The 27,714-nt window shown below is 44.8% G+C and overlaps 1 protein-coding gene across 1 annotated transcript in view; it reads right to left on the bottom strand.

Annotated features, from left to right (window-relative positions):
* The window catches only part of LOC138248710 (E3 ubiquitin-protein ligase TTC3-like), a 1,210,547-nt gene that overhangs the window by 353,114 nt on the left and 829,719 nt on the right, over window positions 1-27,714 (bottom strand). The window contains exons 32-33 of the mRNA XM_069202542.1: window positions 19,340-19,486; window positions 2,523-3,414 (exon numbers count right to left, since the gene is read on the bottom strand). Of these exons, the coding sequence (XP_069058643.1) occupies window positions 2,523-3,414; window positions 19,340-19,486 (1,039 nt within the window). The remainder of the gene's footprint in view (window positions 1-2,522; window positions 3,415-19,339; window positions 19,487-27,714) is intronic.

Raw genomic sequence — 27,714 nt, 5'->3', positions numbered from 1 at the left:
GAATGCTGAGGATGTAAGAAGGTTTGTTGTCATCTGTAGGTAGTCGCCAACTGCCTGTGGCAAGCCCGCCTTCCCACAGCCAGTCAATGAGACTGGTATTCCAGCTTTAGAAGGTATGCTGCGGCCACCGCCATCACCTTCGTGAACACCTGAGGTGCACTGGTGAAGCCTTGAACTGCTGGTATCACCTGTGAGCCCTGGAGGACGGGAAAGGAAATGGGTGTTTGCAGGTCCAACGCTACCACCCAGTCTCCTGGATCCAGGGCAGAAAGAACCTGGGCCAAGTGAGCATCTTGAATTTGCCCTTCTGCAGGAAGAAATTAGAAGTCAAAGATCTAAAATATTGCGAATGACTCCTCTTTTTTAGCACTACGAAATCAAGGCAGTAACACTAAGATCTAAGTTGTAATGTTCAAGGCCAGGACCCTAACTCTTTGGCTTTCTCCAAAACAGCCTGAATGTCCTTAAAGAAAATGGACAAATGGTCAGCCGAAAGCTACTCTAATGTGGGTGGAAATGGGGTGTGACAGAAAGGAATGGCAGAGAGTACCCTTGTTGGACTATCCGTAGGACCCTCTTATTGTATTTATGTCTTTCCATCCATGAAGAAAATGACCTATCCTACCTCCCATGAGGTGGTGGAGTGCTGCTGGGGCCAAACTAAAGGGCTTAGAGGCTGATGTCTGAAAGGCTGTGGAATGAGAAGTTAACTGTATCTTCAAGACTCGAAGCTGTCTGCCAGATCCCCTACCTTGACCCGGAACGGAGAGAGGTGCCAGTTGGGCTGGTGTGCCTTCTCGTTGACTGCAGGGGAAACCTCTACAAATACGTCAAAGAGGGTGAAATTGCTGGGGATTCTCTCTTGCAGAGGTGGAAAGACCGAGGGAGCACTTGGAGGCCCTGCCAAAACAGTCAGTCTTGTCCGAGCTTCATTGGATGATGTACTTGAATGCTCAGTGGTAAATTGATGCAAAATTATTCTGGGACTGCAGGTAAGATCTGAGCGATCAAGTCCCATAGTGCATGGGTTTACCGTCCCAGAAAACATCTGGTGTTTACTGACTTGAAGGTGAGGCTAGACCAGGAGTCTCCAACCTTTTCTGTAATGAGAGCTACGTATGATCATAAAAATCATCCAGAGTTGCGTATATTAGTGTTGTATGCCTTTATGTGGGTAATCCATACTTGCCATAGATTAAATGATCCAGGCACCAGGGTAATGATATTAGTAATAACGTATGTGGCATTGGGGAGGTTTATCACTCAAATGTCAGCTATAAATATATTTTGGAAATTCAACCATAAGCTTATCAGTTCTGAAAATACAGACATTTTCATTTAGAATACACATTTTTAGTTTTGGCATACATATAATAATTTAGCCAAAGAAAAGCTGCTAATTCAGTACGCTAAAATGGACACAGGAGAGCTACTTCTAGGTAGCTGGACAGCTACCAGTAGCTCATGAGCTATTTGTTGGAGATGCCTGGGCTACAGAAAGAAAACATCCTCTTACCAAATTCCTCAATTCCTTCCAACTGTTGGGGGAGCGGGCTGTGGTAGTAGGAAAAGAAATAGGGTTAATCCTGCTAGTGGAGGCATACACTACTAGGATCTCGCTAGTCAGTGCTGAATTAGGAAGGCAGGGTCACCCAGAGCATGTCTGTGATCACATGCCACCTGTCTGTTGACAGGTGGGTAAGAGCAAGGTTTAGCCCAAGTGCCCAGGGTTGATGTTAAATCACAGTCTTGCTGAACAGCAGTAGGGGTTCAGATGAGGATTATCCTGGTTCTGTCACTTCAGTGAGGATGCTGATTGTTCCTTCAAAGGAAGGCAACTACAAATCTAAGACATCAACCACCCATTAATACCCCTGGCAAGTGAAGCAGACTTTTCTGTGAAAGAGACAGGGGAGAAACCAGACACATTTTAGGGAAAGGCCCAATCAACTGGCCTCTTTTAGGTCCAGCTAAAAACTGCAATCATTATATTCTGGGGAGAATTCGCCCCCACCATTGTCAAAAAGCACTGGTTGGCTCTGGGGAGTAGCTCCTAGGCAAAGGCACAGTCTAATCAGAGTCACAGTCAGAGGTTATAAGGGCTCAGGGTGTAGGAACTGAGCCAGACACTACTTCAGTCTAGGCTGAGGCAGATTCTGTTTGGAGTCTGCCAGAACAATGAGATAAACGTCTTCCTCCAGTGACACTGGTGTTGATGCTGCAGGAACGGATGTGGAATATGGTGGCAGTGGAGTGTTGGCTTTGGAGTAGGAGCCAACAAAGACTGTTTACTGATGTCTGTATTTGGCTCCAGTGGTCACTTCCAGGGCAGAGCAGAGACGATGCAGAGCTGTATGATACCTCTAAAGTCACACCGGAGCTATGTTGAAACCATCTTCCAGATCCAACCTACTGCCTGGTGATATTCTAAAGGTGAGGAAAGGTTGTGTGTATTCAAAACGAACATGCAATTTAAAATGAAAGAAAATTATAAAGCACAAATGGTTCAACATATGTCTTACCTGCACTGCCACCATTCTTGTAAGGGGTGTTTTCTTTCTAGGTCTCATTTTCTTCACCACATTATCTGAACAAGGTACACAATTAATTGAAGTACCACTGTTTGAACCCAAGAATAAGTTCTCAGCCTTCAAACTTTGGTGGGGATTTTGTGTATCAGAAGAATCCTTGTCCACTTTAACTGTACTAGATGAGACACTATTTGGTGCACTGCCTGTATCACAAGCTACTTTTAGTTCACATTCAGGACTTCCAGTCTCAGATTTCTCACTGCAGAATGCCTGAACCACAGTCTTTGATGGAGGATTCACGAATGACACCGGCTGCATGTGATCCTTTGCAGGCACTGACGACAAAGGTGTTTCATCAACAAGAGAGGCAGATTTTCCAGCGCTAAATAGAAATGGAACAGGTTGAGAGTTTGTAATGGAATTAGATAATAAGGTGTTTACACTGCTAACATTTTCATCATTTTGAGTAGCTGGTGCGGAGTTATTACTGGAATCCTGGCTGTTACTAGAATTGTGAAAACCATCAAACACTGGTTTGAATTCTTTTGCACCGGGGTTTATAGTCAAATGGTCACAAAGCAAATTTTTGTTTGAATTGTACATGGACTGCACAGATGATACAGGTTTTGCATTCTTTACTTGTAATCCAAATCTTCTAGGGAATGTAGCGGTAGCTTCTGTATTAAAAAAATTGTGCTTTAACGTTCCTATTAGGTTGTCACTGAGCATAACAAAGCGGAGTGACCCTAGAAGAAAAGGCTTCAGTCCACCAGCTTCTTCTACTATCTTGTGAGCTTTTGGAGGAAAAAGATTATATTCTCCCACAAACAGGTCGCTGTCCAATTCCAGAGGTCCGTGTTTATCTAGGATCTGATAGAAATATCTTGTAGAAAGAAAAAAACAAAAGGGCAAATTAAAATCCGTGTCATTTCCAAAGCAATTCAGAGGGTTAAAGCAGGATGGCTCATTTTATTTTTAATAATATTATTAAGAAATATTGAAGATAAGCATAATAAAGTCATTCAATACATGCAACGTTACAAGGATTTAGTTAGCTTATATACATATATTAGCACACAAGTTGTGCGGAAATGGGTGAGTTATTTGCCACACCTGCCGCTATGGCATTTAATGGGTGTGGTAAATACCTCCTATTCAGATTTTTCAGCTGAAAATGAAGTTTAACATGGGGAACAGATACTTCCCACATGTTTTGAGTTTTTTCAAAACTTCCAACCACTCCACCTAAAACCCTGGATAACCCTGCCTTAATTTGTATGGGGAAAGCAGCAAGGGTGTGATAAAAAAAAATCACAATGTGGAATTGTTTGTGAAAACTTCTGTTTGTGTAGGGATTGACATTTAGCTCTAAACTTGTAATGACGCTTTGTCTGTCATCAATGAGAATCATGCATGTAAGGACACAGAAAAAAGGAGTGGATAATGCATCAGTAAGGATATTGGGAGACAATATTCTGTTTATAGATATAAAGACCATAATTTCAATTGCAGCATGGACAACAGGTCAACAGTATATCTTGGGATAGATGTTCAAGTATTTCAAATAGGACATCCTGAGCTTGAGTTCATAACCACATAACATCCCTAACATTGTAGAATTGAAGAAAAAAAGAATACCAGATTACATTTTACACTTTTTTCACATGTAATATAATGCACCCTCTCCCTTAGGGCTGTAAGAACTGCTAGAGGGATGACACATATATTGCATGCAGTGTTAGGGAACATAGCACACAGGTTCTGTGCCATGGCGTGAAAGCGTGTTTTCACATTTGTCTGCACCAAGATATGCAGCCTGCAATGGCAGCCTGCTGTGCTTGGTGAGGTGTCCCTTAGAGCGGGCCAATTTGTGCTGCAGTCCCTAGAGATCCTCCTTAGTACCCCCAGGTCCTAGGTACCAGGGGTACAATTTACTAGGGACTTACAAAGGCTCCTAAAGTTTTTGCCAATAGGGGAAATGACTATACAGTTTTAGGGGCAAGAGGTGGCACTGGGGACCTGTTTAGCAGGGACCCAGTTCACTTTCAGTCGAAATTACTCAAGTCAACAGGCAAAAAGTGGGAGTAACTGTTCCAAAAAGGTTGTTTTCCTACAATGTCTCTACCAGACAAGGTGTTACTGAAGGTCAATAACTTGTTTGTCAATGAAAAATTGGGTCATCTGAGAGGTCTGTGCTCAGTTTGACAAGGAAGTGAGAGCCAAAAAACTATGGTCTCAGTTTCTTCAGGGACCAAACCACAGTGAAGGTTTCCCACTCAATGGCACTCCAAATCTGCTTTCTGGGAAGTAAACTCCTGCTAATGAAAGCAACAGGTTGGTCATGGCCACCATCATTGATTTGGGACAGGACTGCTCCTATCCCATGTTCAGGGGCATCTGTCTGTCTTATGAAAAGCTTGGTATAACCTGGAGCTTTAAGAACAGATTCCCAGTACATTCCTTCTTTAAGGGTGTGAAAGGCCTTTTGAAGTTCACTGTGCAGGTTACTTTCTTGGGCACCTTTTGGGAGGTCAGTTCTGAGAGGTGCCACAATGCCATCATATCCTTTCACGAACCTCCTATAACACCCAGTCAAGCTAGGAATGCTCTGACTTGGGTCTGGGTTGTGGGAGCTACCCAATTCAGAATTGTCTGGATCTTGAGTTTTAGTGGTTTAACTTGGTCTCCAACCAGAAGGTGGCCCAAGTATGCAACCTGGATCTGCCATATCTGGCACTTGCTTGACTTAATAGTGAGGCCTGCACTTCTCAGAGCCTCTAGGACCTTTATGAAGGTGGATCCCTGCTAAGGACAACAATATCACCAGGATATGCTGCACTAAAGTCTTCTAACACAGCAAGGACTTTGTTCACCAACAAAAGGTGGCAGGGGTATTCTTCAACCCACAGGCCATTACAGTAAACTAATAATGCCCATCAGAAGTGGTTAATGCGGATTTCTCCTTTGCTCCAGGGGTCAGACCTATCTGCCAGCGGCCTGAAGTGAGATCAAAAGTACCAAGATATTTGGCTGTCCCTAGCCTGTCAATCAGTTCATTAGCCCTAGAAATAGGGTGAGCATTGGGTTAAATCACAGAATTGAGGCACCTACAATCCATACAAAACTTAATTTCTTTCTTTCCACCCTGGAAATGAGGCTTGGGGACTAAAATAACTGGGCAGGCCCAGGGGTTCTCAGAGTGCTCAATGACTCCCAATTCCAGCAACTTGCTGACTTCAGCCTTCATGCTCTCTGAAGGAAAGTGCCACTACAGCAGTGTACCCCCCCCCCCCCACACACACACACACACTTTTGCCTAGTGTTGATGCCAACTTTGAAAGTGTGCTGGGATCCTGCTAACGAGGCCCCAGCACCAGTGTTCTTTTGCAAAAACTGTACTTTTGTTTCCACAATTGGCACAACCCTGGCACACAGTTAAGTCACTTGCAAAATGTACCCATGGTACCAGGGGCCCATTGGCCAGGGAAGGTCTCTAAAGGGCTGCAGCATGTATTATGCCACCCTAGGGGCCCCTCACCGAGCACAGGTACACTGCCTAGCAGCTTGTGTGTGCTGATGGGGAGAAAAAGACAGTCAACATGGAACCACTCTCAGGGTGCCATGGCCACAAACCACTGCCTGTGGCATAGGTAAGTAACCCCGCTAACATGCCTTACAGCCCAAAGGCAGGGTGCACTATACAACAGGTGAGGGCACAGTTGCTTGAGAAATATTCCCCTACAGTATCTAAGTCCATTCTTAGACATTGTAAGTGTAGTGTAGCAATTGTGAGCATATGGTCTGGGAGTTTGTCATTACAAACTCCACAGCTCCATAATGGCTTTACTGAATACTGGGAAGTTTGGTATCAAACTTCTTAGCACAATAAACCCACACTGATGCCAGTGTGGGATTTATTGAAAAATGCACACAGAGGACATCTTAGAGATAACCCCTATGTTAGCCAAACTGCTAGTGTAGGACTGACCGGTCTGTGTCAGCCTGCCACTTTCAGACAAGATTCTGACCACATGGGGTGAGTGCCTTTGTGCACTAGGTGGTCAGAAACAAAGCCTGTCCTGGGTGGATGTGCTTCACATCTCCCCCCCCCTGCAGTTACTGTAACACCTGGTGTTGAGCCTCAAAGGCTCAAGCCTCAGTTTACAGTGCCCCAGGTCACTCCAGCTACTGGAGTTGCCTGCCCCCCCAGACAAAGCTCCACTTTTGGCAGCAAGTCCGGCGTGAAAATTAGGGAAACAGGGAAAAGTGACCACCCCAGCCAGGACCATCCCTAAGGTGTCCAGAGCTGAGGTGACCCCCCCCCTCCCTGCAGAATTCTCCATCTTGGTTTGGAGGGCAGGGACCAATAATGATATGGTTTGTTATCCCCTCCCCAAAGGGAGTGGGCACAAGGAGGGTGTAGCCTCCCTCAGGGACAGTAGCCATTGGCTACTGCCCTGTGACCCTTAAAATGCCCCTAAATCTAGGATTTAAGGGCCTCCCTGAACTCAGCTCGTCAGTTTCATACCGACCTAGAAGAAGAAGAAGAAGGACTGCTTAGCAGAAACCCCAGAAGAGAAGAAGGAAGATGACAACTGCTTTGGCCCCAGCCCTACCGGCCTGTCTCCTGCTTCAAAGAACCTGCAAAAGAATACCTACTCACCCAGCGGGGACAGCAACCTCTGCCAAGTTCCAGAGGACTGCCCTGCACCCAGAAGGACCAAGAACGCCTGAGGACAGAGGCCCTGTCTAAGAAAAAACAACAACCAAGGACTCCCACCGCACTCCAAATGCGTGAGTCCTAACCACTCTGCAGCCGACGCCCACAGCCCGTGTCCAGGTGGCCCAACCAGCTAGAGAGGATCCCCAGGAGATTCTGAGCAAGTGCCCACCCTGGGTTGACCTCTCCACCCCTCCATGACAACGCCTGCAGAGGGAATCCCGAGGACTTCCCTGATCCCAAAAGCAGCAGACGAAGATATCCGTCGCCAAAGGACTTACTGCACCCTCAGCCCCCAGGCCTTGGAGAAACGGATACCCGGTGCAGCCACGTTCAGCAGGCGGCCCTCCTCGCTGCAGCCTCTGAGTGACCCCCGGGATCCCCTCATAGACCAGCACTGGAAACCAGTCGTCCTGTTTGCACCATGCCACCCCTGTGCCGCTGAGGGTGTGTTTGGTGCCTACTTGTGGCCCTTCAGGTGCTCCACCAAACACCCCAGGTCTGCCCTCCGAGCCGTGGGTACTTAAGTGCAGGGAGACCTGATTCCGAGTACCCCCTGTCTCCATAAGAACCCACCTTAAAATTGCTCATCTTTGATCTCTGCACCCGGCCGGCTCCGTGTTGCTGGTGGTCAGTGTTTGGGGGTTAAGTTGAATCCAACCGGTGGACTTCCTAAAACCTTGAGACTGAAACTGTAAGTGTTGTACTTACCTGTAAAACGATCTAACATTTCTTTCCCCCAGGAACTGTTTCTGAAAATTGTAGTGTGTCCATTTTTAAAACAGATTATTGCCAATATTTCAAGAACTGTATAACTTATCGATTTGAAACAAAGTACTGCTGATACATGCGTGAAATACGAATCTCTTGAAGTACTTACCTGCAACTTGAACCTAGTGGTTCTAAAAAGAAATGTGGAAAATATATTTTGGATATATAAAAACCATTGGTCTGGAGTTAAGTCATTTAGGGCCAGATGTATCATCCAACCCTTTTGCGATTCGGTAATAGCGATTTTTAAGAAGTCGCTATTTCTGAGTCGCAAATTGGTATGTATCATATTTGCGATTCGGTAATAGCGATTTCTTAAAAATCGCAAATGCTATTACTGAATCGCAAATTGCAATACAGACCCCATTCGCACCTATGGGCCTATAGGCCCATATTTGCGAATTTCTTGCATTTTCCAAATTCCTAACTGGAATTCGCAATTTGGGAAATGCAAACCCCAGGGTGCTGGGGGCCTAAGGCCCCTTCTGCTGCACCCCAATTGTTTTTTTAAAGACATGTAAGGCGCACACATGCCAAAGGGGCATGTGTGCGTTACGTCAATTTTAAAAATGCATTTTTAAAATTCGCACATGATTACCACCAAATTGTATTTGGTGGTTATAGCGATTCCTTAATGCCCAATTCGCATTAAGGAAAAGCTTCATACATGTGCTTAAGAAATCGCAAATAAGGATTCCTTATTTGGGATTTCTTATTTAGAGAATCGCAAATTGTGTTTCTCTAAACGGGCTCGCAATTTTAAGGAATGGCTATTTTAGCGATTCCTTAAAATTGCATTGCCAATGCCTTTCATACATACTGAAAGGCACTTTTGCATTCGCAAATGAGCATTCGCACCGTATGCAAATGTAAAAAGGCTCGATACATCTAGCCCTTTGTGTGTGGTTCTTCTATTGTCTGTGCGTGTACAACAAATGCTTTGTACTACCCTCTGATAAGCCTAACTGCTCGACCACACTACCACAAAAGACAGCATTAGTATTATCTACTTCAGCCTCTGTTAAGTGTCTGGGGAACCCCTGGACTCTGTGCACACTACATCTCATTTTGATATAGTTTATACAGAGCCAGCTTTCTACATTGGTGGCAACGGTGGGATCTACGACTTTGCATTTGCTGGATTACTCAGCCAATACCCGATCACACAACTAAGGGCCAGATGCAGGAAACAATTTGAGAGTCGCAAACGGCAAAAATTGCTGTTTGCGACTCGCAAATCGCATTTTCCTATGCAGAAATGCATATTGCGAGTCGGGACCGACTAGCAATATGCATTTCAGAATCGCAAATAGGAAGGGATGTTCCCTTCCTATTTGCGATTCGGAGTGGCATGCAATACCATTTGCGACCGCATATGCGGTCGAAAGTGGTGTCGCAGTTACCATCCACTTCAAGTGGATGGTAACCCACTCGCAAATTGGAAGGGGTCCCCATGGGACCCCTTCAACTTTGTGAATGGACCCAAAACTATTTTTTCAGGGCAGGTAGTGGTCCAAGGGACCACTGCCTGGCCTGAAAAAAAAAAAAAAAAAAAAAAAAAAACCTTTAGTTTCTGTAAGTGCAGCTCGTTTTCCTTTAAGGAAAACGGGCTACACTTAAAAAAAAAAAAAAAAACTGCTTTATTTAAAAGCAGTCACGAACATGGAGGTCTGCTGACTACAGCAGGCCTCCATGTTTGCGAGTGCCTATAGTCGGTATGGGGCCGCAATTTGCGACCCACCTCATTAATATTAATGAGGTGGGTCTCTGCGACCCCATACCGACTCGCAAACGGTGCCTGAGACACCGTTCTGCATTGGAAATTGCGACTTGCAATTTGCGAGTCGCTCCGACTCGCAAATTGCAAGTCGCAATTTCCAAATTTGCTACATATGGCCCTAAATTCCAAAATTGCCTCTAGTCCTACTAGGGCCTTGGTTAAGTCCCCTTAGCATCTCTTTTTAGATTTAAAAGTTATTGAAAAGTTAGGATTTAGTTACTAGAAATAGTTTTTAGTTTCTAAAAAGTAATCCCAACTTTTAGTAACATAATGATCAGCTCAGAGGAAATCGTGGTGGAACTCAACCTCACCCCTTACGTCCATCTAGGGATGGAAGGGTTAAGGTCCTTTTGTAAGCTGAAAAAGATTAAAACAGGTTCCAACCTTACCAAGGTCAAGCTCGGGGAGCTCTTGGCAAAATACACAAGGGACCACCCTGCTGAGGAGGAAGAACTCCACTCAGCCTGGGTAGATGTTAGAGAGGAGGAGGATGACCATCCCCCTCCTCACCTAACTAGGGAGACAAGGATCCCAAGATCCCTGTCTCCAAGGATATAACTCACTGGATCTGTATCTTCTACAGGGGAGTCCAGCTCCTCTGGGAACATTGGGGACAACCTAAATGAAGAGGACATCCATTTAGCAATGATGGCCAAAAGGTTAGCTTTGGAGCAACAACTCCTACCTATAGAAAGGAAGAGATCAGAATTGAGCTTAGCACCCTTTAATGGTAGCAGCAATAGAAATAGGGTCAGAGAGAATACTGACATTCTAAAACCCCTATAAGGAATTGTCTCAAAATATGAAGAGGGGGATGATATCACCAAGTGGTTCACAGCTTTTGAGAGTGCTTGTGAACCAGAAAGTTAAATACATCTCACTGGGGAGCTCTCCTTTGGGAACTGTTCACTGGTAGGTGTGGGATAGACTCCTCACACTCTCCGGTAAAGATGCAGAATCCTATGACCACATGAAGGCTACCTTGATTGAGGGCTTTGGAGTATCCACTGAGGAGTATAGAATTAGGTTCAGGGGGGCTCACAAAACTGTGAGCAGTCCTAGGTTGATTTTGTTGACTACTCAGTGAAAACACTAGGTGGTTGGATAACTGCAGTGGAGTGCATGACTATGATGGGCTTTATAATTTGTTTATGAAGGAACACCTGTTAAATAACTGCTTCAATGACAAGTTGCATCAACATCTGGTAAACCCAGGTCCACTTTCTCACCAAGAATTGGGAAAGAAGGCAGACCATTGGGTCAAGACTAGGGTGACCAAGACTGCCACAGGGGGTGACCAAAATAAAGGGGTCACAAAGCCTCCCCAGGGGAAGGGTGGTGAGACACCGCAGGACAAAAGCAAAGGGTCTTCTCAAGGGCCCCAAAAACCTGCCCAGGAGGGTGGGCCCTGAGCCTCTTCACGGTCCACAAATGGGTACAAGGGTAAAAACGTTGATCCCAAGAAGGCCTGGTGTCACAACTGTAAGCAGCATGGACACCAAACTGGAGACATGGCCTGTACCAAGAAAAATCCCACTAGCACTACTCTAGTTAGTACTGGAATAGCCAGTCTCCAGGTGGGATCAACAGTGTGCCCACAGCAAATCCGGGTTCACACTGAAGCTACTCTAGTCTCTGAGGGTAGGGTGGAAATAGCCACACTAGCTGCCTGGCTGCCTAACATGCAAAAATACAGGCAGCAGCTCTTAATAAATGGGACAAAGGTAGAAGCCCTGAGGGATACAGGTGCCAGTCTCACCATGGTGACAGAGAAACTGTTTTCCCCAGGACAGTATTTGGATGGACAAACATATCCAGTTACTAATGCTGACAATGTGACTTAAGTCCATCCCATGGCTATGGTGACTTTAGAATTGTGAGGGGTTACTGGCCTGAAACAGGTTGTGGTCTTGTCTGCAATCCCAGTAGAATGTTTGCTAGGGAATGATCAGGAGTCCTCAGCTTGGGCTGAAGTAGAGCTCAAAACCCATACAGCCATGCTGGAAATCCCTGAACTGGTGTGTGTGAAAACCAGAGCACAAAGTGAAAAAGAAGATTTGGAGCCTGGAATAATGGCTCAACCTTCCAAGAGAAAAAGGTAAGAGGACTGGGGAACCAGCCTCTGAAAGCAAAAAAAGCAACACCTCTCTTCCCAGGAAGATGTCTTAACCCCTGAGGGAACTGAGTCCATAAAGCTGGATCCATATCAGGTAGAGCTCTTGGGCCCAGGGGGACCCTTAAGGGAACAGCTGTGCAAGGGACAAAAGACTCGTCCTCCTCTTGAAGGCCTGAGACAGCAAGCTGCTGAACATGAGAAGGGAGATGTCAGTGGCTCCCACAGGGTCTATTGGGAGGATGGACTCCTTTACACTGAGGCTAGAGTCCCCAAACCTAGTGCCACTTGGAGAGTGGTAGTGCCTCAGGAGTTTAGAGAGTTTCTCCTCCCTTTGGCCCATGATATCCCCCTAGCTGGGCATCTTGGCCAGGCTAAAACATGGAGTAAGTTGGTGAACCACTTCTACTGTCCCAGAAGGTGAAGGAGTTTTTTAACTCCTGTGCCACCTGTCAAGTCAGTCGCAAGACAGGTGGCCACCCAAAGGCTCCCTTCATTCCACTTCAAGTGGTTGGGGTTCCTTTTGAGAGGGTAAGGATTTACATAGTCCCCTTGACCCTCCAACTGCATCAGGAAACACACTGATACTGGTTGTAGTGGATCATGCAACCTGGTATCCTGAAGCAATTCCTCTGATGACTACTAGTGCTCCTGCAGTGGCTGGGCCCTCATTGGTATCATTACCAGGGTGAGCTTTCCAAAGGAGGTAGTGTCAGACGGAGGTGCAAACTTTATGCCTGGCTACCTAAATTACATGAGGGCTGAATGTGGTGTGACATCTAAGTTCTTTACCCACAATCACCCACAAACTAATGGCCTTGTTGAGAGATTCAGCAAGACATTGGAAGGTTTGATTGGTGGACTTCCTAAGAAAATACTGAGAAGGAATGGGGTGTCTTACTTACAGGCCTGATTTGAGCTTACATGCTAGTGCCACAGAAGGGATTAAGCTTTCCCCCTCTGGATTTCTGTTTGGGCATCATGTAAGGGGACCACTTTGTCTTGTAAAGGAGGGCTTGCAGAGACCTCTCAGAGATCCCAAATAGGATATTGAGAACTATGTACTTGGCCTTTGCTCCAAAATGGCTGAGTGTATGGGAAAAAAAATCTAAAATCCTTGGTCAGCTAAGATCCTCAGAAGCTCTGGTATGACCAAAAGACTGCACTGGTGGAGTTCCAACCAGGGCAGAAGGTGTGTTTTTTGGAGGTCTTTGGAGCCCTCCAAAGGTGTGGGTTTTGGAGCCCTCCAAGACAAGTGGAATGCACCTTCACTGATTAGAGACAGGAAGCTGAGAGTGAACCTCTCCCTAATCTCCTCTGCAGCAACCCAAAAGATGGCTCACTAAAAGGAGTGGTCTTTTCAGACACCCTCACTGACCAACAGCGGACTGACTGCAAGCAAGTCTTGCAACAGTATGCTGAGCTCTTCAAGTCAATCTCTCTAAAATAATCTTATCTTCAAAGAGCTCTTCTCCGGACCTTGAGGGACCTGAGCCAGCCTCACTAGAGGGAGGGGCTCTAGGCACCTGGGGTTGTCTGTGGGGTGTAAGTTCCTCTCTTTCAAATGGTGGAGGGTCCAGCTCCTCCTCCTCCTCACTCAATCTGCCCTGTTCCTCAGAGTCGGTGTCCCCATCAGAAGGATGGCCCTGCTCATACTCTGCCAACAGCTCCTGGAGCTTTACCGTGGTAGGGTGTGAGCCAGTTTTAATTTTGTACCCTTTGCAGTGGGCTCTTAACTGCTTATGAGAAAGCTGGAGATAAGGGGTAAGGACAAGCTTTTTATCCACACCCTCTGAGGTATTCATTATTGTTCTAAAGTTGGGACCTTTTTCAGCTATGCAAAAAAAACTAACGCAGATTTTACAGTCTTAACTAAATTAAGTTTAAGATTTTTAAACTGTTAGGCTACAGGGACCTAACCAGGGCCCTTATAGTTACTTTTAAGAATTTGGAGAAAAAAAATAACCAATTCAAAAATGCAATTTATTTAAAGGCAATTTTTGCATTTACTTGTGTAATCACTTATTGACCAAGTGGTATCAGCAAATGCAAAGTCTTAGACCCCACCGCTGTTCCTCCAATGTAGGAAGCTGGCTCTCTACATGGTTCACTAAAAAGAAGTACACAGTGCAGAGTGCAGTGGAGCTCCAATTGGTTTGCAGGAGTCAAACGTAAACAGGACTAATACTCAATTTTGTCTGCACCAAGACACACAGCCTGCAATGGCAGCCTGCCATGTGCTTGGTGTGGGGTTCCTTAGGGTGGCACAATTTGTGCTGCCACCCTTAGGGACCCTCTTTAGTACCCTAGACCCTAGCTACCAGGGGTACCATTTACTAGGGACTTACAGAGGGTGCTAAAGGTTTTGCCAATTGGGGAAACAACTGTGCAGTTTTGGGGAAAGGTATCTGGCAATGGGGACCTGGTTGGCAGGAACCCAGGGCACTTTCAGTCGAAATTAAATCAGATATCAGGCAAAAAGTGGGGGTACCCATGTCAAAAAGGGGCACTTTTCTACAGTGTGCCTCATTCATTGCCTCTGTGAGTACAACAAATGTTCAGCACTGCCCAATGATAAGCCTAACAGCTCGCCCACCCTACCACAAAATAGAGCACATTCTAAAATATGAATGTGCAATGAGTTCCCAGTAGCAACGTAACCGCCAGCCATCAGTTAAGTTTGCACTCTTACAAAAAGCCAAAGAAGTTTTACAGCCACTCGAGTGCTGGCTAAGGGTTCACACTCAATGAGATCAGAGAAATAAAGGTAAACATTGATGAACTGTATTGATCAATAGTAATGAAATTAAGATTTTTCTGGTGATAATGTACAATGACAGAATTTGTTTTCGTCAGTCTAACAAAAACAGTGAGCCACTTATGGTGTTCTCAGCTGATTTGATGCCTGAAGTTCTTGCTGCCAAATTAGGATCACAGGATGCAGTAAAATCAGCAGGAACCATTTTAAGAAACATACTAAAAAATATGGATTTAGCTTCTGGACTTCCTGGCAAAGTTTGTGAAATCCCAGAGCTCTGAAAATCATGGGAGTCATTGAGAATGCCTGATGCTGTCTTAACATTTTTTACATCATCATTTAATATCAGCAAAGCAAAACTTTTACAAACTAAAGTTCTTGAGTTCAGAACAGAAGTTGACAAACTTGATGATGACTTTGAAGATATAAGTGAAGAAGTGGAAGACAATTCTATGAACGGGCATGCTTATGCTGTGCAAATGTACTGCCTTTTCCAAATCATGTTTTAAGAATTACATCAAGGCAAAAAGAAAACTCAGCTAAATATGATGACTGCCCATGCAATCTATGACAAAATTAGAGAGCTAATAGTTTCAATGAAAAGGATTGGTGTACCAACAAGTTATAATGACATAGTATGGAGAAGGAAATCCTTAGCAGCTCATGCTGTGAAATGTTGTGAATCTGACAGCCCGCTACTTCCAAGTCACTTTACGAGAAAAAAGCTGTACCAACGAAGTAGTTGCTGGAAAACAAGCTGTGTCAGCTGCAGGCATAAACAAACGAGGCTGCAAACTTATAACTCAACTTCCTTGCCAGCGTGTGCAAAATCACTACAAGCCATCAACAAGTCTCAGTCTACCAGAAAGTTTTAAAACGGCTGAGAACATGGATCTTCTTCTACCGTATGCTGCTGTCAGCAAAGCTCATTTAACTGAATTTATCATATCGCTTATTCGGTACGGACTAAAGGATGAAGAAAAGCCAGTTCCTCTGTGGGCTGGAATTCATGCTCTGATCTCCCAGAATACCGTCCCACTGAAGAAGGTTGGGATTTTAGCAGTAATATCATCTCCATCCACGAACTACACAAAAAGTATACACATCTCAAAAGATTTTTCCAAAATGTGCGTGCTCAGCTTGAAGACCAGCCTATCCTGCCAATTTTCTGCGATGAAGGTTTTTTCCGTATTGTAGCTGATATTTGTATGAGCAATCCAGTAGGATTTGATTATCTTTATCCAATTCTGGGTGTTTTTCACATGACAAAAGTTGTGTTGCAGTGTGCAGGAAGTTGTCTCAGTAGAGGTGGCATAGACAATGCACTTATTGAAGCTGAAATCTTTAGAAGGAAAAATGTCCAGTCGGTACTGAGCGGAACTCATTCTGTTAGTTTGTTACAAGGTATGCTCATCAAATCTGAGGCTATAGAAACATTGAGCTGAACAAGACACAGGGTGCACTTCATTAAAAGGAAATAATGGAAAGGTAGGCAATGTTCAATACACACAGTTCAAAAACAGAAAACTGGAAAAACAAGTTTTTAGAGTTTGTCAAAGACTGTAAAGAAAAATCTGAGCTATGCTAGTTCTGGGGAAATCTTTTACACATGATAGCTCTAGTGAAAAAACTTGGTTCATGCTGAGCAGGAAGGTAATTGGGAGCTGCACGTAAAAACTGTGGAGTCACAGATTACTGTGTTTTGCAAATTTGATTGCATAAACTACCTGAGATATGGGTCCTGGTATTTGAAAAGAGTTTACAAGCTAGAGGTGGAAAAAACATACCTCTACAGAAAATTCAACCAGAAACATTTTGTGGTGAAAGACAGAAATGAAAAGGGTTCAATACTGTGGTTCCAGATATGAAACAGAAACAGACGATCAAGAGATCACAGAAAAACTCCAGGGCAATTGTTGGTCAGGCACATGAAAGTGAATATGTTGCTCAATAGCAGCTAGTTTACCATGAAGTCCTTTGTATTTGCAATGTTTTCAGAGAGATTACAGATTCAAAACCAATGGACCATTGTGAAACTGTTCCTTACCACGATCTTGTAGGAAAGAAAGGGAAATGTTTTAACATGTTGACAGCCTGCTTCATTTCATGCAGCAGCAAGGAAATCCCTTTTAAATGACTGGGCATGTGCAACTACACAAGTTTGTGACCAAACAATATGTGGCTATCGATAGAAAGATGTCCTGGAAGATGGAGCAGAAGAGATTTATATTGAAAGTGAAAAGGCTGTTTGGTATAATCACTAAAGCTAACCTTTCACGCTTTAATTGCCATAGTAAGAGTTTTGTCCATCCAGCCTCTACAAAACAGGTCACAAAACAACTTTTGCAAGCACTTAGAGAGATGTATGTAGCAAAAGAAAGGGGTGAATTTATCAAGACATTCTATTGCATGATTTTCTTCCAGCAAACACATTATTTGATGGAGACGCTGCAACCAAATAGTGAAGCACAAACTTGTGCAAGGGCTCAAAAAAATAATTTAACCTGAAGATTTTCAATTTGAAAATGTGTCCTGATTGAAAACTGCTGTTGTTGTGGACTACATGTTACGATTGCAAATGGTCAAGATTTCCCCCCTGGAAAATTTAGGAGAGGTCGTTCAGACTGTTTTTCAGATATCAAAGTCGTCAGTGTGCACCTTTTAAGAACTGGACATTGTCTTTGACAGTTATCTTGAACTCTCTGTCAAAGAATGTGACAGAATCAGACGAATGTCTACAAGTGGAACAATTGACCTTACCTGCATCAAGCATTTGACACCTATACCTGTGCAACTTGATAAATTCATCAACATCGAACAAGATGAACTTGGAGATGTTAACTCGCCAAAACGTTGCTGATTTTTCAGTGAACACTGAATTTCTAATTGCAAGTGGAATGATCGTCAAAGAGGAGTTGGTGCCTGCAGAGCTATATTCAAAAGGTACGGGCATATTGTTTAAGATCTAAACAGCAAATTGGAGGAAGCTGACCTTCGTGTTGTACCACAAGTTGAGTGGGTTGTTCAAACAGGTTCCTAACAAGTCACTGTACTGTCAAATGACAGATAACATTGTGCTACTTAGGTTTGTTGCAATGTTCATAAGTCAAGGATTGCCAGTGTTATGGATACGTTATGAAACAGGCGAGAAAAGACACTTAATCCTGCTTCATATTCTGTACAAGAAACTTGACCCAGAGATACCCAGTGTTCTTTTCAAGGCACATTTCCTTATGAGAGATGACACTATGAGCAAAATTGGAACAAAGCTTGCAGCTTTAACTGCTGAACCTGTGAACTTTCTAAAAGGATTTGCTGAGACAGAAGAAGAATGTGACTTAAAAGACGCAGGAAAATACCTTGTGCGTGTGTGGAAAACAATGCCTGACTGTCAGACATTTGATGATCTTTGGTACAGTGAGATCAAGAGATAAGTACTGCTAAGCGATCTTCCAAAGTCATATCATGTGGGTGGACACATTAAAGAAGAGTTCTACTTGATCAGAAGATGTGTCAACTTTTTAGATCATGCACATGTAGAGAAAGATCCATGTGAATTCGGTTGGGAAAATATTGGTGGGGTGCTAAAACCAAGACAACATTTCTAAGGCCTCTACTCACATAACTTACATGTACATGCAAAGCCTGTGCTACAAAAAGATGTCCCTGTCGATATGCTCTTCTCAAATGTTCAACATTCTGCAAATGTACCACAAGCGACTGTCGAAACAAAGTTAACTATGAAAATGTGTCTAAAACAGGAGTGATAAACATTATTTTCTTTCATATTCATAACATAAACAGTTTGGTGTATAGATAAAAGGATTAGGATTAAAGACCATTATTATTTCTTTCATTTCTATATACATCTCATCTTCCTCTATTGTAGCTGCCACTTTGGAAATTGACGGAAAGGTTGCTCTGAGGAGTTATTTTCTGTTTCTACAAGACTACTTGATCCCCAAAATCTATGTTTTGACACCAGAATGAAGTATATAAGTCTCATGGTTCCTGAAATATTACAAAAACCTCTTGACAACAATTGTTTTTACAGAGGTATATGAGGGGGTTGGATTTTGTTCTGTGCAAGGAAAATGTGCATTGTATGTGCAGCGTTGCTGCCTTGCTGTACCTATTCTGTGTGTGAGAAAAGCTTGCACTGCTGCTGCCTAAGTTGTATGTTCTCATTGTGAAGCAAGCTTGGGCTGCTGCTTCCATGCTGTACTTAATCTGTACATCCTACTGAGGCTCAAAATACTGTTTTCATTCTACAAAAGCTATAATTATTCAGCTTGTGACAGATTGTTCTCAATGTTCTTATTAATCTTTTGGAAATCGACTCCAGTGTTAATCTTGATGTCTGCATCGTATCCTCTTTTTCTTTCTTTTTAAGTATTCCTACCATGAAGTTGTGGGATTATATTTTCACACATATATCAAATAGCATATATCTGCACCCGATTATCGCTTTACAGGCAAAACACGTTTTATAACCGCAATTGCCAAATAAAGCCACCTGCTTGAAGTTTACTAAGTATTTTAATGCAGTCGGGTTCAAGAAACATGCTTAAGAATTCCCATTCTCTTGATAGATCTTTCTTTCAGAGACAAGTTATCAAACGTGCTGATTAGTTTTTATAAAATGTCATTTACAGTTGACACATACTCATATAGACTTTCCCGTGTTAGGTCTGCTTTATTATCCATTATCTTCAAATAAAAACTACTTCTTGAGATATCTTCATATCTTGACTCAAATTCAGCCACCTGATCACAGATATTTTTCGAAACTACAACCGGTTCATTTGAATCTCTGTGAAGAAAAAAATACACTAAAGTGAATGAATGAATACATCGACAATATAAACCCAAACACGTTTTTAAACATATTTACTAGGCAAAATACTGACCATACAAAACAAGCTAAATCTCATTAACGACCACCAAGGAAAGCCAGGGAGATTCTTTCAAGTCTCACACAATGAAGTTAGTGAATGCTAGCACTGGAATGCACTAACATCAATTCAGCTTCTTTTAATGAACAGAGGAATAAGTTACTTACCGTTGCTAATGTTATTTCTAATTGCAGCTTCCCACAAATTCCTTATGTGAACCCCTTCTCAGAGCTGATGATCAACAAAGGTTGACTCACACCCACCATATTTGAGATATCTGCCGGCCCTGCAGAGATGTCTGTCCCTTCAGAGGAGCTGCAGTTACGGTTGCTCCTCTGAAGTACCTGAAAGTTTGGTGAACAGCCACCATGTTTCGGGTTCCTTTCCAAAAACAAACTTTTAAAGTGGCAGTTGGTTTTGAAAAACAAGAACGTAAGTGAACCTTGCACCTGGGGAGCTTGCACCTGGCCTGTGGAGGTCATTTTCCCTCTTTATCAACTCTAGGATGCCAGAGTTTTCATGGAGGTCCCGAACTGACAAGGAGCAAAAATATCAGACTACTGGCCCTAAATAGGGTGGGGGGTCTGATTCTTTAAACTGATGACCGTCAGTCAAGAGTTTGACGGCAGAACCATTGGGACTACCCTGTCCGCCAATTTCTAAATTGGGCCCAAAGGCAAAAAATTCCAACAATAGCCACACAGAAGGAATGTAGGATAATAAGGTAGAGCAGAAGATATGTATCTATCACAAAACAAAATACCAAAGGAAAGTGATTTGTAAATCACCTTTGGTATCAGAGTTAAAACAAGGTAAGACATAGCAAGAGCAACCCAGAAGGAATGAATCTTCACAGAAAAGCCTTTTTTCCTTTTTTAATTCTCTTCCAATATGAAACCAAAACATTTCCTACTATCCTCAGAAACCGTAAGACAGAGGTGTGTTCATCAACTAACCGTCAAACGTTTCGTGTGGAGTCACTCAATCAATCAATCAATCAGTATTTGTAAAGTGCACCTACTCACCGGTGAGGGTCTCAAGGCGCTGGGAGGGTGGGGAGGGGCCTAATCCGAAGAGCCACACCTTGAGGTTCATTCTGAAGATGGTGAGTAGATTGACAAGTGAAGTCATGCTATTTATTTGGGTGTTTAATTCCCAGAGATGGATGAAATGAAGAAATAAATATACCATTTTGAAGGCCTCAGCCCAAAACACCTAGATTGGTCTACAAAGGAGTTGGGTGTGTCCACTCAAACGCTGTATGGAGTTAAATATGGCTCTGATGCTTCTAATAAACAAAATAACTCTCTTCTGCTCAACAATTAGGATACACACTTTCATGACTGAAAGGATCCCCTTGAGCCAGTGAGCTATTGGTAAGATGCCCCCTAAACTGTTTGATCCATGGTCAGCTGAGGAGGTATCCACAGATGAAACATTTAATGTTAAAAAAAAAAAACAGCTATCTATGTTCTGGGGAGTATGATAAGAGATACAACTCTGGGTCAAGCTGGTTGAAGGAACTCTAACCATCTATTAAATTATAAAGGTTAATATAGGAGCCAGGCAATGCTGTGTGTACACTAGTTCCCAATGCTTTGCTGGATGTATTTAGGTGTTCTACATGAGCATAATACTTTGACACAAGAGTTAAGCAGACTAAAGGTATCATGGGATGACCTTGTTGTGGTGGACTCTCAACTTTGAAAATAAATTAAGGTTACCTGTAACAGTAGCACCCAATGCAGAAGAGGGGACGCCTTACCCATCGAGGAATAAATCATGGGCCATTTGAATTGAGTTCCTGTCACAAAATGCCATTTTTGGCATGGTTACTCCCTGCTTTTTGTCTGATATTGGCGCTGACTTGACAGAGTGTGCTGGGATCCTGCTAACCAGGCCAAAGCACAAATTGGAAAACCCCTTGCACAGAGCTAAGTCCCTTGTAAAAGGTACCAGTGGTACCAAGGGTCCGGTGATCGAGGAGGGTCCCTAAGGGCTGCAGCATGTATTGTGCCACCCTAAGGGACCCCTCACCAACCACATGGCAGACAGTGTGTGCTAGTGGGGAGAAAACGGTAATGTGGACATGGCATTCCTCCATGGATGCCATGCCCACAAACCACTACCTGAGGCATAGTTTAGTCCCCCCTCTAACAGGCCTTACAGCTCTAAGGCAGTGTGCGTACTATACCACCGGGAAGGGAATAGCTGCATTAGCAATATGACCCTACACAGTCTGAACTGTGACCAGTGGACATCCTAACCCCCGGAGACTAGAACTCTAGGTTTTGTACTTAATTGATTTCTGTGCTAATACTTTCCCCACATCCCCTCCCCCCACTCCCCTCTCCCCCCGAGGACTCTATGGACTCCCCTATGGAAAATTGTACTGTCAACTTTTGAAATACAAAATTGCTACTTAATTGTAAACTGCTTTATCTGCTAAAACCCAACAAAGTACATTTGATACATATGCTTGACGCCTATTTACAACTGTACTCGCCTGCAAAAGTTATTCTGTTTCCAGTAATAAACTAACAAAATATATTTTTCCTATATAAAAACAATTGACCAGGAGTTAGTCATTGACTGTGGGCCTCATTTCTTGACTGTGTGTCTACAACAAATGTGTTGCACTACCCTCTAATAAGCCTAACTGCTCAACCACACTACCACAAAATAGAGCACTAGTATTATCTACTTTAGCCTCTGGGGAACCCCTGGACTCTGTGCATACTATATCTCATATTGATATAGTATATACAGAGCCAGTTTCCTACAGTTATCACAGAAAAAGGGATACTTCACCTCAATGACAAACAGGCACAGTTCAATATAAAGAAATAAAATAATGATCCAAGCACAGATCAATATTTAGCCGGCTTAGCCTCAATGGGGTAATACCTGTAAACTTTGTATCGGTAAAAGCACAGAATGCCAAGGACAGGCCTAGGCTTTACGCATTATCCTGATACAGAACCTCACAATCCACAAAATGAAGTATTGCACAACGATATGCAGGTACGTACCGTGAAAAAATATGGCAAAACGTGCTAAAAACTTGCTGAAAGCAAGGACTTCCAAGCCCAGAATTCTGTGTGCCTCACAGCTTGAGAAGGGACTACTGCGATTACAGGACACCACAATGTCTTGCAGCTTGAGTTGGTCATCCACCCAGAACTCTTTTGGAGGATCAAGGTAAAACATGAATGCTCTTTAGGGTACTACACAAAGCAGGTTGATCAGGCACCCTCAAAAAAGCAGAAAGAGCAGACAAATAACCCTTATGAGTGCCCTTAGTAGAGCACAGATGAGTCAGTGAAAGGATAAAACAACAGGACCTCAGAGAAAGGGGCAGAAAAGGAGTCAACAGACTTGTCTGTGCACCATGTTACAAATTTCTTCCAACGACAGGCGTATACCATGTTGGTGGAGGGACACCCAGCTGCCAAGATTACGTTACAGACTTCAGGAGGAAGGTCAAAGCTGTCAACTTTCGCCACTCAATTTCCATGCAAGAAGGCAGAGAGTTGACAGGTTTGGGTGCAGAACCCTTCCCTGCTGCTGCCACAGAAGATCCTCCCAAAGGGGTAGTCTGAACAGAGGATCAATGGACATGCTCAGCAGCTGGAGATATCAGACTCTCCATGCCCAGTCCGGAGCCACAAGGATTACTTGGGCCCGGTCATGCTTGGTCCTCTTGAGTACTGTGGGCAGAAGTGGTACGGACATAAAGGTGTAAAGGAATCCTGAGTTGCAGTCGAGATGAAAAGCATCTCCGAGCAATTGCTACCTTGGAAACTCCGATGCGCAGAACTGCTTACATTGCGAGTTCTCTCTGGAGGCGAACAGATCTAACCAAGGCTATCCCCACTGCTGAAAGAGATCTTGTGCCATCTCAGGATGGAAACGTCATCTGTGATCTGCTGGGCATCGTCGGGTGAGCAAGTCCAGTTTAGTGCTCCGAGATCTCGCCTGATGTTGAACCACCAGGGTAATGCCCTGCTGTTCCAGCCATGTCCAGAGGCGCAGAGCCTCTTGACAAAGGGTCCATGCCCCCACCTGCCGTGCTTGTTGCAGTACCAAATGGCAGTGGTGTTGTCTGTGAACACCTGCACCATCTTTCCCTTGAAAGAGGGAAGAAAGCTTTTCGATGCAACCCAGAAGGTTGAAGTGGAGTCCTGTTTCCGCCAGAGACCAGATACCCCTAATCTCCATCTCTCCCAGATGTCTGTCCCATCCCAGGAGTGACTCATCCGTCACTACTGTCAGATCTGTTTGGGGATGGGAGGGGAGTCTGCCTCTGACCCAACTGCGATTTGTTAACCACCACTGCAGATCTTTTGCAGTTCCCTCTGACCTCAGGACCTTACAGAGAGATTCTCCTGACGTTGAGTCCACTGGTACTCCAGGTGCCACTCCAGAGCCTGCATATGCCATCTGGCATATGTCACCAGGAAGATGTAGGAGACAAAGAGGCCCTACAGCCTTAGAAGAATTCTCACAGAAATACAGGATAGAGGCTGAAACATCAGTATTATAGCCTGAATATCCTGGACTCGCCGCCCGGGAGGATAAGCTTGAAACTGCACTATGTCCAGAACAGCTCAGATGAAGAGGAGCATTCTGAGAGGGAGTCCAGTGGGAACGGCATGTTTATAGTGAATTCCAGGGAATGCACAAGGTCTGCTGCAGTCTGGAGAAGGGAGCCAGCCTGAGGTGAGGCTTCACTGAATACTGGGAAGTGTGGTATCAAACTTCTAAGCACAATAAACCCACACTGATGCCAGTATGGGCTTTATTAAAAAATGCATACAGAGGGCATCTTAGAGATGCCCCCTGTATGTTAGCCCAACTGGTAGTGTAGGACTGACCAGTCTGTGCCAGGCTGCCACTTTCAGATGAGTTTCTGACCACATGGGGTGAGTGCTTTTGTGCACTCTGTGGTAAGAAACAAAGCCTGTCCTGGGTGGAGGTGCTTCACATCTCTCCCTGCAGGAACTGTAACACCTGGCAGTGAGCCTCAAAGGCTCAAGCCCCGGGTTACAGTGCCCCAGGGCACTCCAGCTAGTGGAGATGCCTGCCCCTGGACAAAGCCCCACTTTTGGTAGCAAATCTGGAGGGAAAATTAGGGAAAACAGGGAGGAGTGACCACCCCAGCCAGGACCACCCCTAAGCTGTCCAGAGCTGAGGTAACCCCCTCCCTGCAGAATCCTCCATCATGGTTTGGAGGTCAGGGACCAATAGGGATAGGAATGTGCCTCCCTCCCCAAAGGGAGTGGGCACAAGGAGGGTGGAGCCACCCTCAGGGATAGTAGCCATTGGCTACTGCCCTCTAACACCTAACATGCCTCTAAATCTAGGATTTCATGGCCTTCCTGAACCCAGCTCACCAGTTTCCTGGCGACCTACAAGAGGAAGAAGGACTGCTAAGCTGAAAATCCCAGCAGAGAAGAAGGAAGACGACAACTGCTTTGGCCCCAGCCCTACCGCCTGCACCTGCTTCAAAGAACCTGCAAGAAGAACAGTGACGCGTCCAGCGGGCCCACTGACCTCTGCCAACTCCAGAGGACTGCCCTGCACACAAAAGGACCAAGACCTCCCGAGGACAGTGGCTCTGTCCCAAAGAAAACTACAGCTAAGGACTCCCACCTCACTCCAGATGCGCGAGTCCTTACTCCTGTGCACCCGACGCCCACGGCCCGTGTACAGGTGGTCCACCCAGCAAGAAAGGTGATTGGGAGCAAAAGCCCACCCTGGGTTGACCCCTCCAAACCTCTACGACACCGCCTGCAGATGGAATCCAGAGGACCACGATCTCCGGGTGAAGATATCAGACACCTAAAGGACCCACTGCACACGCAGCCCCTAGGCCTTGGAGAACCTGACCCCCAGTGTAGCATCGACCAGCAGGCGGCCCTCTTCCCTGTCCGACCAGTGGTGTGCCCAAGACACTCCCCCCGACCTCACCTGCAGCCTCTTGAGTGACCCTTGGGGTCCCCCGACATAGGCCTGCATTGGAAACCCAATGTCCTGTATGCACCCTGCACCCGGCCGCCCCTGTGGGTGTGTGTTTGGTGCCTACTTGTGGCCCCTCCAGTGCTCTTCTAATCCCACCTGGTCTGCCCTCCGACTCGTGGGTTTTTACCTGCTAGCTGACCGGATTCTGAGTACCCCCTATCTCCATAGAAGCCTACGTTAACCTGGCTCTCCTTGACCTCTGCAACCTACCGGCTCAGAGTTGCTGGTGGTGGGTGTTTGAGGTTAACTTGAACCCCCAACAACGGACTACCTAAAACCAGGAGATAGGAACTGAAAGTTGAATACTTACATTTCTATATGAAATCCTATTGGCCTGGAGTTAAGTCATTGAGTGTGTGTTTCTTCTATTGCTTGTGTGTGTACAACAGATGCTTAACACTACCCTCTGATAAGCCTAACTGCTCGACCACACTACCACAAATAGAGCATTAGTATTATCTATTTTTGCCTCTGTCAAGACTCTGGGGACTCTGTGCACATTATATCTCATTTTGATATAGTATATACAGAGCCAGCTTCCTACACTAGCTGCCACTTTTTGCCTGGTTTCCGATGTGATTTCGACTGACAGTGCTCTGGGTCCCTGCTAACCAAGTCCCCAGTGCTGAATCTCTTTCCCTAAAGTGTACAGTTGTTTCTCTCAATTGGCACCATCTTTAGCACCATCTGTAAGTCCTTAGTAAATGGTATGCCTGGTACCTAAAGTCAGGGTTACTAAAGAGGGTCCCTAAGGGCTGCAGCACGAGTTGTACCACCCTCAGGAACCTTGCACCAAACACACACAGTGCTGCCATTGAAGGCCATGAGTCTTGGTACAGACAAAAGGGAAAACATGACCTGTCACACATCTCCATGTGCCCGGTCCCCTACCACTGCATATGATATCTCTAAGTCCCCCCTACGGAAGGCATACAGCCCTAGGGCAGGGTGAATGATATCATAAGTGAGGACATATCTGTATTAGCAGATAAGCCACTGCTATGTCTTTGCCGATTCTTAGACATAGTAAGTAGACAGGGAAGCGATTTAAAATACATGTACTGGACACTGGTCATTACAAGTTCCCAAGCTACATGGTGGCTTGACTGAAACTTAGGAAGTTTGGTATCCAACATCTCGTAATAATAAACCCTCACTGAATCTAGAGATGGATTTATTAATACATGCACTCAGAGGACACCTTAGAGGTGCCCCCTGAAACCTACCCTTCTGCTAGTGTGTTAATTGACTGGTCTAAACCGGTACAGTCACTCTAGAGACATTTCTGACCTCCTGAGATGAGAACCAGCACTCTCAAAGGTCAACAACAAAGCCTGCTCTTGGCAGGGGTGTTATCACCTCTTCCAGGCAGGATGGACATTCCAGGGCAGGAAGCTTCAAAGGACAAGCAGCATTTGTTATGCAATCCAGGACTCTCCAGATGGTGGAGAAGACCACCCCCCTGTCCTGACCCCACTTCTTGGCAGCAAGACAGACGGGAAGATTAGGACGTGTGCCCACATCCAGATAGTCCCAACCCTAATGTGGACCAGCTCATGTGGACACCACTTTTCAAAGTCCTCCACCTTGTTTTGGAAGGAATTAGTATTCTATAGGGTCCGGGTTATGTCCATTTCCCAGGGGAAGTGATCATACACAAAATGTAGTCACCCTACAGGTAGGCAAACCATTGGCTGCTACCTGGCACTCCCTGTAACATCCCTAAATTGAGCATTTAGGTGGCACCCCTGAACTCAAGAACTCCTATTCGACGGATCAAGAGAAGAAGGAAGAAGAAAAGCCACTGCCTAGTGAGAACAGCAGAAGAGCTGTGGACATTTTGACACGGAACACTGCCTGCCCACACCTCTCTCGACAATCGCAACAGAGTATCTCGTCCTGCGAGCATGAGAACTACCAAAGCCTCGGGTAGCCTGTTAGCACTTCAAAACCACTGCCGTCTCTCTTGGAGTAGAGGAGCTACTGCCTGCTGTCTGTAGGCACTGAAAAGCAGAGCTTTGCAGCTCTCCGGCCCCTACTGACACCGCAGACAACCAGGAGGATGCACCCAGGCTCTGGAGTGTCACCTCATCAAGTTTGATGACAGGAGGACCCACTAGAG

The sequence above is a fragment of the Pleurodeles waltl genome, chromosome 8, assembly GCF_031143425.1.
Source record: "Pleurodeles waltl isolate 20211129_DDA chromosome 8, aPleWal1.hap1.20221129, whole genome shotgun sequence".
NCBI lineage: Eukaryota > Metazoa > Chordata > Amphibia > Caudata > Salamandridae > Pleurodeles > Pleurodeles waltl.
This window is presented reverse-complemented; position numbering and strand designations above follow the sequence as displayed.